Source organism: Mugil cephalus, chromosome 12, assembly GCF_022458985.1.
Source record: "Mugil cephalus isolate CIBA_MC_2020 chromosome 12, CIBA_Mcephalus_1.1, whole genome shotgun sequence".
Taxonomy (NCBI): domain Eukaryota; kingdom Metazoa; phylum Chordata; class Actinopteri; order Mugiliformes; family Mugilidae; genus Mugil; species Mugil cephalus.
Genome location: NC_061781.1, coordinates 6882057 through 6894695, shown reverse-complemented (window position 1 = coordinate 6894695; position 12639 = coordinate 6882057). Strand labels below are relative to the sequence as shown.

The window sequence follows — 12639 nt, the reverse complement described above, 5'->3', positions numbered from 1 at the left end:
TGTGTGGTGGGTGGATGGAGAAAACCATCTTATAAGACGATAAACCTCGTCAGAATAAGAGAGGGAGAAGAAGAGAGAAACGCTGCACTGTCTCAAGAAGGAGTTCAACGTGTTAAGTAGAGCTGCATCATTCCCATGTGTGCTGTGCCACAAGCCAAGGAACTTTCCAGCCAGGTGTAATTTTAAGTTCTTACTTCATTTTGAATAAAAAAGTCAATGTTTCATCAATTTAGTCAATTTAGGTCTATCTATGAGTGTTGATGGTGCTCATTCTCTGGGCCCCAATTTTTAAGGCCCTCTTACATTTGAGGCCTGATTTACTAAAGGTTTGTGCGTGCAATAATGTGCGCACAAACTGATGAGAAAGCTGGTTAAGGGGACACAAAGTAACGTGTGAAGTCCTTTTAGATGCTTGGCTTAATTCAGGGGCCTTCAACGTTTTTCAGGCCCTGGAACCACAAACTGATGGAGAGATTAAGTAGGGACCACTTACTTACTCTATGTGTTCTATATTAAACTCAGCCTAGTGCTGAGTGTGCTCAGTATTATCCCTCATCCCTTTACTAAAATATGTTGGATTTGTGTTAATGTGTATTGAAAGAAATTTCAATTTGTGGGGGAAAATTTTAAAAATATATATATAAAAAATGTCCAATCAACCAGAGACCAGTGGCTCTGTGTTGAAGACCTGTGGCTTAATGAACATGCGCATACAGACATTTCTGACAAAAGGCGCAAAATATTGGACGGAGAAGACAAAAACAGAGCATTTAGCGCACATAGTGCAATTTACCAAAGCTCAAACTGATTGTGGTGACTGTTTTTTGCCACTATATTTAGCACGTTTGAACAGTTTTGGAATCACAGAAGCAAAAGTAATTGAAACATATCGCCTATCCAGCAATGCCATTTGGGAGCCACCTGTTTTTTTTTGCTGAGGTTTTATTATGAGTGATGTTTTTCCCTCTGTTTTTCCTTCTTATGTCTGCGCCATCTTTTCTTAATATCATCTGGTGTTCTTCTTGTTTTCCCCACAGCATTGACCTTGTCACGGATAGCCTCCCATACAGCATTGCGCTTCTCTTGGTTATGTTAATATTTCTTCTCCAAAATCCGTTATCTGCCTCTCACACTAACACCTCTAATTCGGTGGCTTCAAATTTCATTTTGAGCTTTCGTCCAGCCTGCTCTCCCATATTCTCTCTGGTGGAAAGCGGTGGGCAAAAAATATTCATTTAAATAGGGCGCTCTCCACCACTTGTTTCACTTTTCTTTCACTTTTTTTCCTGTAACGTTAAGAGTCTGAATCAGGTGAGTCAGGCATCTGATGAATCGATATGACTCAGTGTCTTCACCGTGTCTCTCCTGGAAGCCAACAGCAATTGAAAGTGGAGGGGAAATTGCAGGAACAAATTTGGCAGAGAGGGCAATATGATGTTCAGGTTAAATGTCAGTACAGCGCTGAGAAATGCCCCTGCACACCAGGTAATGACAAACGAGGAAATCGAGTTGGCAATAATCGGAAAGGTGGAGCACGTCTATGAGATCGAGGCCGTTTGCCCGCATCATCGGAAATGGTTGGAAGACTAAAAACGTTTCCTGTGTTCCAAAAACAACTTGATGATAATGGGCATGCTTTTAGAGGACGGTTTACAGCAAAAACAAAACTATGAATCAAATTTCACCCCGTCCCTCACCCTCCGTGTTGCGAGGTTAGGCCTTGAACTGGTTTCGATTACATACTGAGTCATTCCTCGAAAGTATTCATTCAGCTACCAATTTTAACATAAGTATCATTTGACTTCTAGACCCAGAGAAAGGTTAACATCCAGATTAGTGTTATTTATTTAGTGGAAAAAAAAGACATGACTTGTAGCCTGACGATGAGGTGAATTTGCTTCCTTTGTTCCCCTAACAGCTGACATTTTGAGATGTAAGGTCAATCTCATTAACTGCTAAGGGAAATAATCTGCCCTGACGTACTTACTAAATATGTGGTTTCTTGTTACAGATATTACCATGAGAGAGTTTTAGTGCCACAGGTCTCTTAATGAGAGATTCTTATTTTGCACTCAAGAAGCTGAATGTGACTTTTTGATTAGAAATATGGAAATATAGGAATATAATACGTCAAACACTCATCAATTATGACATTAAAACCACCCGCCTCATATTGTTTAGTTCTCTTTTTTGCCTCCCACAAAGTTAAAGTGCAGCAGGATATAGACACATCTTCATCGTATTAGCGTGTGTGGCATCAGGACGTTGGCAGCGGAGTCTATGGGTCCTGGGGGTTTTCTGTGGGTCAGGCTTGTTTCAGAGCGTCACACAGACACTCGATCAGTTTGGGGTATGGGGTCTTGTTTTTTGAGCTGTTCTTAAGCAGTTGTCGTGTGTGTGGGGGGATGTGTGCCACCATTAATAACTGTCACTGTCATGGGGTGGAGGTGCCTAGTCAGCAACAATGTTTAAGTGGGTGGTACGTGTCTAAATAACATCTACATGAAAGCCAGGACCAGATTTCTCAGCAGAAGACTGCATCACAACGAGATTATTAATATGATTCCCTACACCTGTCACTGGTTTTGATATTATGGGTGATTGATGTATATGAATAGGCAATATAGTTTAATTCTTACAAAGCAAAATCCTATCCCCTATTATTAAAATCTTTAGCCTCGGTGACTTTCATCAAGGATTGCTTCAATAGATGGACAGCGTTACTACCATCTCTTGGAGGTAGAGCAGAAATATTGAAAATCAATGGTGAATGTTGGAAATGATTAGTGCATATTATTTCATATATCCAACCTAGACTTCCACAAAACTGTCCCAGAGACTCAAAACCCCTTTTTATTAAAACCCTTTTGAACAAAAAAAGAAAGAAAAAGCCCAGGCTTGCTCAAAAGGATTTGATTACACGCAGATCTAAAGGGAACTGGGAGTCACAGATGTTTTTCATACAAAAGTGCAAAAGTGTCCACTGACCTAGGCCTACAAAGCAGAACTTACAGTGGGCAGATGGAAATTTCTGGAGAAAACCATTATAAACCAAGAAGTTATCTTCTCCCATCTAGACTGGAACACCATAGTCAGGCTTTCATGCTGTGAAGCAGCTGCATAGGAGGTTGAAACATGGAACATCCCGTCCCATATGGTGTAGCCCTGTTCTCTCAGCAGGAGGATGCACTTTAAAATACGAAACCTGGCTTTGCACTATCACAGTTGGACACATCTAAAGCGGAAAAGCCCTATTATTGCAGCAACTTGCTAATTGGTTTGGCCTTTTGGCTTCCCCCCATTAACATATGTACAAATATACTCTAAATATAATGTATATTATAAATAGGAAATGCAAAGAGGGAGTCGTACTGAGTCACAGGGTCAACTTTTGAAGAAGGTCACCTGAGCAATAAGTTTGCTCTTAAATATTTATAGTTTTGTGTTTACCTCTGCCCCTTAATATATCCCTGACCAGTTCTCAGGAGAATACAATACTTCAGCCCTTACACATGAGTGAGACTGAGAATTTTAAAATACAAGACTTTCGCTGGTTATTGTGCTTAGTCCAGCTTCTGTTCTGAGGATGTTCAGGTGTTAAGACGCAGGTTTTGGTTAGAAGCAATTTCCCTGATGCCACATTTTTGAAAAAATTTAATTTCCAAGTGTGTCCCCTGATTCATCTATGGAGCCAAAAGCAGATAATAATGTCTGCAAAAACACTAATCCTATTGCATTGAGAGGAGCATAGTTCAGCCTGAATCTCACAGGATTTGTACCTGGAGAGATACTTAGGCTTAACTTTATTACAGGAGAAACACTTGTAAAGAACTTTAAGTGAACTTAAAGTTATCGTTTCATGGCAAGTATCATGAAGCTGGTAGGGATTGTCAGGCCTAGACTTAAGTAGAGGAAATAGTGAACGTGTGTGTTTACGTGTGAAGAAAAAGACAAAACAGATGGACAACAATGCACAGATTTACAATAGATTTACAAAGAAAACACACTGGCATGGTGAGACAGTAGAAAGTGTGATTAGAAGACCATACAAAAGACATTTGGACTACTCACCACCATGTTATAGGCTTCGGGTACATCTATTTCAAACTGAAACCTTCCACTCTGGTAGTAACCCTCATCTGGGGGAAGACAGGGAGAGAGAAAAACAATTGTAATGTTGTTCGCACAATACTGTATAAACAAGGACAATATGTATTTTAAGATAAACTGAAGGAAAGCATTCACCGATCACAGATGATCAGGGTTTAGAAATGTGCCAACAACACTTGTGAATAGAGGGCTGATCATAGGACGAGCTCGGTAAACAAAGAATGTCCTTGAAGACATCATATTCAACACAAAGACCAGAGCCAACATCACACTACTGGAACAAAACATTCAGATTTGAGAATAATTATCTACAGCTGGGAAAGAATGAAATTGTCTGTTCTTTTCCTTTTTTTATTCCACATATTAGAAACACCACAAAAATAGGGTTTTACCTTAAGAATATAGTCAGAGTTCACCCGTTTCTCTCTCTCTGGCCAGCACAGAAGTGCTAATGCATGCTTTTATCTGTAGTCGTATAGATTATTGTAATGCCCTGCTGGTCTTAAAAAGAGTATTTCACAGTTTCAAGTACTCCAGAACTCAGCTGCACGCGTGCTGACGAGGACCAAGAAGGGGTCTCACATTACACCAGTTTGCAGGGAGCTACTGCACTGGCTCCCTGCGCATTTTTTCAGATTGATTTTAAGGTTCTTTTATCGGTTTTTAAGTGTCTTAAAGGTTAGAACCAAAACTTATGGCGAAGCCTCATTTAATTGTTACGGCCCAAGTCTGTGGAACAGCCTGCTGGAGGACCTCAGGGCTGCTGAGACTGCTGAGTCCCCTTTTACTCTTTTTATTAGCACTTCTGTTTGCTCTTATGTATGCTGATCTTATTGTTTTATTGTTTTCAACTTCCTCTAAAAGTTTTCTTTTGTTTTTTGTTTTAAACCTTTTTTATTAATATCATATGTTGTTTTTATTGTTTTTCATTCCTTTTAGTACTGTTCATACTTTATTCAGTTGTGTCTTAGTTTTTAGCCACACTGTTTTCCTCACAGGGGCTCTGCCTGCCTGGCCTGCCTGGTCTGGATGGTTGGGAGTCCTGCATCAGGGCTTCATGGCCACGATGTGAGCCCCTATCTGTCTGGGTCAGAGTGGTCTCTGTGGTGGTGAAAAGTGCTATATAAATAAACTTTGAAATAAACACACTGCTGAGAAATACCTTCAGCCGCTTTAAATGGAAAAGGCTTCGGAGATATACTGCATTTTATTTATTTTTTGAATCCCGGGCTACATTATCTCCTACAACACGCTGTGAAGTAATATTAAAGGCCAATTTATACAGGCTAAACATATCTGCAGCGCACAGTGCTGATAAGCTCATGTGTTTATGTTCAGTTCTGTTGTGTTTTATTAGTTGACATTGTTACTGTGGTGGCAGAGTGTTTTTCTTTTCTCGCTTTGCCAAGTGACGGCCACATATTAGAAGCGTAAGTCTGACAGTGTTTATGGTGTTGACATAGGCTACAGTCAACAGCAGCCCATCTTCAAGTTTCAATTACCTTGCAGAAAAGCCTCTGGAGCCTCTTTTGTGTGAGACGCTTCAAAGTGTATTCAGGTCAAGAATATAGATTTCATTGTTGCAAAGCATTTATATTCTACTGATTTTATGTGTGACGTCATCGCCGCTAGTTGACGTCGACTTGACTTTCACCACATATTAGTCAGATGTAATTCAACCCCTAATTTATGGTGAACATACCACATCAAATCTGAGAGAAAATTGACCTGTGACATGCAAGTAAATAAGGGATTTAATCTCAATCTGAACGATTATGTCAGGGAAGTGAGAGCAAATTAGATTACTGTGATCCCAAAATGGCCAATTACTGCACACGGAAAAACACAAAGACACACAAGTACAATTACCCTACTTCCTGAAAAGGCCATATATACACACACACACACACACACACAAGCCAAAACCATGTACATATAGATTACAAATGAAATATTCAACACCAGTGGCGATGCAATGTTTTTGCCCGGCTGTCCAATCACAAACATACACAGTCCATCTTTCTCCTGAGTGTAGCCTTCAAAGCCAATTAAGGGCTCGTTCAGGATGTAGTTGTTCAAAAAGGGACCTTAATTAGCTGCATGACATTTACATTTCTGCTGTTATGAGGTCACATGGTTTGAAAAGCACGGGAAGAATGTGGCTACAGCCTGATCACGAAGCTGAGGAAGGAGAAGCCGGAGAAGAGACTTCGACTCACTGAGCTTGTTAGAGCTTAAAGAGGTGGACTGGCACTTCTGACAAGTTCTGACAGAACAGAAGGAAAAGGAAGGGGAAAGCACTTGGAAATAGTCCATGTATGGATGTATGTGCATGACTGGAAAGTCAATTCCCATAAGGTTTGCAGCTTCAATGACATACCTTGCCCAGCTGTTATTGAAGTTAATAAGAGAAATAAATAAGACACAAACAGTTTGCAATAGAATACAATGTAAACCTTGCAGGGCTTCCCTCAAAGTGGGTATTAAAGTAGGCGCATTCGTCTCACTAAAGCACTAAGCAGTTTGACATAAAGACTTTGCAAAAGGGCTATCAAGACCTAACCGGATTCCATTCAGTGTAACAAAGACAGTTACAGTTTAATTAGACTGCACAAACAGTCTCTCCTGTATTATACATGGGAGGAGACACACGGCCAGAAACAATGTGTGGGATAGAGAGATGCAGCCTGGATTGAATACATGTCTAGGAGAAAAGAGGAGTGAGAAAAAGTAAAAGCTGCAGCATCAAAACCAAAGGATGACAGGCTCCACGAAGGGGAAGAGAGAACGACGATGGAGAAAGGACAACAAAACTGGAAGAGGGAGAGAAAGGCAGACAACAGAGGCAGTCAAAGGGCCTAAATAATTCACAAGTGTCTTCGGTACATTGGAACAATTAGGCTTTACTGTCACACAACACTGAGCTTGCACACACACACATACATACACAACTTAACTGGGTAAATATCCTAATTTGTTTCACGGCGCTCAAATTACAGAGACGTCAGCTGATTAGTCGGCTGGTTGAGCACAAACCGCGATATTTGTTAAAAATAATGGGAATGTTACACTTAAAATAGTTCACAAATGATTTCCATAAATACTGTACGCAGTGTATCGCTCCTGCTGGATGTTGTTTCTACGTGTTGTTCCCACATTCATTTAAATAGAAACTACAAAGCACACATCTCCGTCACAGGATCTTGTGACGGGTCTGCTGTGCTGTTCGCGCCGAGTTAAAAACGCGCCCCACGCTGGGAGCAGCGATTTCGACTCCCTGATTGCGGCGTCGAAAAATTACGGCGGTGAAAAAGATTAACTATCCTGAACAGATTCATTTGCGTAATTGCAATTTCCTCCTTAGGAAGTCTGAAGTGAAGCGGAGTGATGCGCACAGGGCATGATTGGTGCTGACAGTCAATTATTGTTTCTGACAGAGCTGGGAAAGACGCATCCATAACGGCGACCACAATATAAAAAAAATAAATAAATAAATTTAAAAAAAAAACGCTGGTGACAGCTGGTGTGAAAGCTAAACAGCAAGTTTCACAGAGCTGAGAAGATGGTAATTTTTCCACTTTGTCTTGTGGCTACAGCACTAAAGCTCCCAAAGGTGTTGGACTGAGTTATGTAAAATATAACTAGAAGGCTGATATACTGCATGGGCATTGATTATTACCATATTATATATTGTGGCAGCATTTCAGCCTGTTTGAAAATAACATTTTAGGACTTACAGTAAAAGGTTTAATCACAGTTCAGCTCACAATTGTTTAAGAATACCAATTTAGGCTCATAATTCTTCCATTCCATCCATCTCAGATGAAGAGTAAACATGCTTTATTACACTGTTGCTGTTCAGAGGGTCACATCCTAACGTTACTTTAGTGAGTAAGGTAAATTAATAATGTCTAGGCTGTACTCCCACCACCTTTTGCTATCGTCGTCTCTATGGGAGGGAGTCAGGGAGTCTCATCGCCTTTTGTTTCAGTGGAGACGTTGCTTTTCCTTTCTCGATCTGAATAAATGTGGTGCATTGCCAATGTTCTGGCTCCGCTAACCTTCCCAGACCCACACTCAGTGTCTCAGTGTGTGTACCGCAATACCAATAAACACCCCACTACAGCAACTTTGGAATAACCACTTTCGATACTTTTCTTCAACACATTACAATAGTATCGCAAATTCAGCCGAGATTCTACAATATGAAAATACCTTACAAAGTATCCTAGTTACAGTGCGTACCTAGCCCAGATGCCACGCCAGCTTCCCTTCCCACAATTTCTTGATCACTCCTTTGTCAGTTCAACAATCTAAGGCAAAGATCTGCTTGACCAATAGAATCGTTTGTGTGGGCTTCATGCGTAGAAGGACAGAAAAGTAACAGCAAAACTGAACTTCCAATGACTGTATAGTTGAAACCAAGAAATTTGTGTTTACTCCTAAACGCCTCTCACTATTATTAGCTAGAATATTTTTTATTTTTTTGGAACAGGCACAAGCAAACACCAACACTTGCAGAACTTCATCTGTCACTGGCTGTTGACAGACTCTAATCATGTAAGTTTCTGATTGGTAACGCCCACAGATGATCCTATTTAAATTCAAACTCCCCACCAGTCCTCTAGAACTGAGGCAGCTACTTGGATTATGGTGAAATATTTTCAAGAAACTCTACAAGCTTCCCTTGTCTCAGTTTTTTGAGTGAAGCGAATGCTCTTTGTTATTGTATGCAAAAATGAACTTTAACAATAAAGGGTGACTGTGTGTTCAATATAAACCGAAAAAATACCAATTAAACTCTCCTATGAAAAGACGCCGCACATTCACTGTGCAGCTTTCTGCAGTAATGTGCCCAACAGTACATTCATTACTGGCAAGCAAATTAAGCAGGAAAAGTCCACTTCTGAAACACAATGACAAGGTCACTTGTCCTTCCATCTTCTTTCATCACTGCATTTATAACAACCCAAATAGTAAAGTGTGAGAATGTGCTTGCCCCAGAGTGTTGCTGGTGTCCCCATTCCTCAGAGACACAGGGGTCTAAGGCTACACGGATAGCACAGAGCTGTTGTATGGGAAAAGAAAAAAACTAAACTCGGCAAACGAACAGCTTTGAACACAACACACACACACACCACTTAACCAACACTTAATTAGAGGAGCTAAGTGGACGTACAGTCAATAAATATAAAGTAGCACCGGTCACCAGCCTTGCTTTAAATAGATTGGGACAAATAGTTTCCTCTTTGGGTTTTGTTTTGTTTCTTTTCATTGTCGGAATGTTTGAGATGAAATTTTAAAATTCATCTGAAAAGGGTGAAGCTTCCCCTGTATATAGTGTACCACATATCTTGAACCAAGCAAAATAGAAGGACTTCGTTTACACACATGTAAAGATTTCTGACCAGCCTTACCACCATGTGAACTTATTTACAATGTTTATATCAGGGGTCTTCAATGCTTTTCAAGCCAAGGACCCCAAACTGATGGAGAGAGTATTATATGTGTTCTACATTAAACTCGGCCTGGTGCTATTTATAAATATACATTATTATTGTCATTTTTATTCAATATTGAGTTATTCCTTATCGCTTTACTAAAATATGTTGGATCCATGTTAATGTGTATTGAAAGAAATTTGAATTTGTAGGGTAAAATTAAAAAAATATATTAAAAAAAAAAGTCTAATCAACCAAAGACCCTAGTTGAAAACCTATGTTTTGTATTACTGTTGCACAAGTCTAAGTAAAACCACTGGTGAGGACATTATAAGGGATTTATCACTACAGTCTTTAGGTAAAACGGTCTCAGTTCTCAAAAATGCAAAGTATATGTTTCCATTCTTGACATGTAACGTAAGACACTGTGTTCTGCATCTAGGCATTCGGGTCAAACTTCTCTCTGTCAAACCTTCAAATTAGGGCATCACCTATAGGATGAAAATGCGTGCCTCCACTGAGGAACACAAAACGGGGACAAAAGAAAACAACAAAAGAAAAAAGGAAGTAAGCACTTACGCAAGCCTTGAGCTATAAATTCTCAACCTACCCAGTCAAGATGATTTCACCTTGCGCTAGTTTGGGGATGAAAGATATTAGGCAGCCCGCATCCTCGGGGAAGCTCCCTTTGCATTTTCCACTGCGCTGCATGACGACAATTACCTTCCATGTAGGGCAAATTGCAACGTCAAACTAAAACCTGATGCGCTGCAATTCTCACAGCAAAACAAAACAGAGAAAATAAAAACTAAACTTTTTAAAACGGCGTCTTGCACAGACACACAGCTCGATGACTCCCACTCCCACTCCCACTGCTTTCTTCATGTTATTCGTACTGTTGGTGATATGCTTATTACCGTGACTATTTCTATGTAACAGTAAATGATACACTGATCAGGCATAACATTATGACCACCCTCCTAGTAGTGTGTAGGTCTCCCTTGTGCCTCCAAAACAGTTGTGACTCATCAGAGAATGGACACGGGTCTTCTGAAGGTGTCCTGTGGTGTCTGGTAGCAGAATGTTATTAGTGGGGTCTTTGGGGGTGTTAATTTTGACAGCAAATCCTGATTTAGTCTTAGTCTTTTGAATAGTACACCATTTAGTTTTGGTCATCTGAAATCTTTTAGTCTTAGCCTAGTTTTAGTCGACTAAATGTTTCTCCAGAACTTCTGGTCATTGTAAGTATCCATCAGTCTGTCACGGAATGGTATTAAGGTTTGAATCTGTAATACAGATGCATATTTAACAATACAAAGCATGTACTCTATATTGTCAGTCCTTTTTTGTCCTCCAGTCAAGGCGAATGGATAGTCTCTGGGCTGCAGCCAGTCTCTCTTTGGATTTTTGTACTGTGTTTTAATCTAATTGCTCATTTTAGTTTTCTACCTATCTACTATCTCCATCACTAGCACAAAGTCCTCGTCTTGAACGGTAAAACTGTGCGTCATGCAGAACCACCGCTCCGCGGCTCACGGTCTCCTGGCAACCAACAGCACCCAACGTACACACCAACACACTTCCTGCAGTACATCCGAGAAACGGAAACGGCTAATTGTACACAAATAAAATCTCTGTCAATCATCATTTGGTTGTGACCAGATACCATTTCTCTGTTTTCGTATCTGCTGCTCACGAACTGCGTTTGTTGCATTTGCCTAACTTGTCCCTAAAAAAGACAGTTCTGATTGGATTTCTACGGCATTTGTCCCTCCCCACCATTTTCGTCATATTTTTATCCGTCGACTAAAGTGTCAATTATATTTTGTCACAGTTTTCGTCATCATATCTGACTTTTTTATTTAGTTTTTATTTAGTTTTTGTCTGTGAAAAAGGTTGATTGGTGAATATTTTTTGTCATAGTCTTTGTCAATGAAATTAACACCGTCTTTGGGTCCTATGAGTTAAGAGGAGGGGACCATTCCACAGATACTTGACCAGTTTGGGATCTAGTGAATCTAGTGAATTTGTTATTCTTTGAGTTTTTTGAGTTGTTGACGGTCAATGTCATTCACTTTTCCACTCAGTGGTTTCAATGTTGTGGCCGATCAGTGTATAGTATTTTGGATATGACGCGGCACTGTATTAGAGTAGCACTGTGTCACATATGTGCTGAAACACCAAATGTAATGGTGAACAGAGAAGCGGAGAGGAGGAGAGTCAAAGAGAGGAAGATTACATAAGGGGTGGAAGCAGAAAGGGCAGAAGGAAAAAGAAAGCATGTGATAGGTGTGTGCTGGCCTGGGAGTGTGTCAGGAGGGACAGAGGCTTTGAATAATTGAGCAAGTCTTTCTCTGAGAACTGAATCTCCTTATCAACTCCTCTTAAAAGAACATGACACCCAACCGTTTCTCTAATTGCTGATCTTTGCTTTTCTGTGCAGATATTGCTTACCAAGGCGTTTGTGAGCGGTTCAGGTTTGTTCAGGCGTGTAAGAGATGCATGAATCACAAAGATCCGCACAGGCGAACATTCGTTTTGGTGCGCTCACACGCAAAGCTGAGGATAGAGTTTAAAAACTAAATTCACATTCACATTCACACAGTTCACAAACACTGACCAAGGTTTATGAAACCTGTTGAATTAGCGACCAGACAAAAGGTAAAGCGACGCTGAAATGTACTCAGTCGTAGTCACACATGTATGACAATGTAGCGGTCTGCAACATGGTTACAGCTAAATTACCAGTACTAAATTAAATGCTCCTACACGCTCAACCTCAATGATAAGACTTGCAAATATTTCTTATTCTCTCAAATAATTATTTTGAATCTGTTGTACAAATGAATTTTCATTATAGGAAAAAAACAAAAACAAGAAAAAACAACAACAACAACAAAAAAATGTCTACATATGAATAAATCAGGTACTTTGAAACAGCCAAAAGGTAATGGCTCATCTTTTGTATATTTGAGATAAAAAATAAATAATAAAATAAACGTAAAAACTAAATAAAAAAAAATGACTAGGTTTACTTTTCTTAACAGGTACAAAAATTTGTTTAGGATGAAGTTGGTTCAAAAGAGCA

At 39.9% G+C, this 12639-nt stretch overlaps 1 protein-coding gene across 1 annotated transcript in view; it reads right to left on the bottom strand.

Moving 5' to 3' along the window:
• ube2f (ubiquitin-conjugating enzyme E2F (putative)) overlaps positions 1-12639 on the bottom strand; it is a 48303-nt gene that overhangs the window by 22879 nt on the left and 12785 nt on the right. Inside the window, exon 5 of the mRNA XM_047600926.1 lies at positions 4072-4139. Within this exon, the coding sequence (XP_047456882.1) occupies positions 4072-4139 (68 nt within the window). The remainder of the gene's footprint in view (positions 1-4071; positions 4140-12639) is intronic.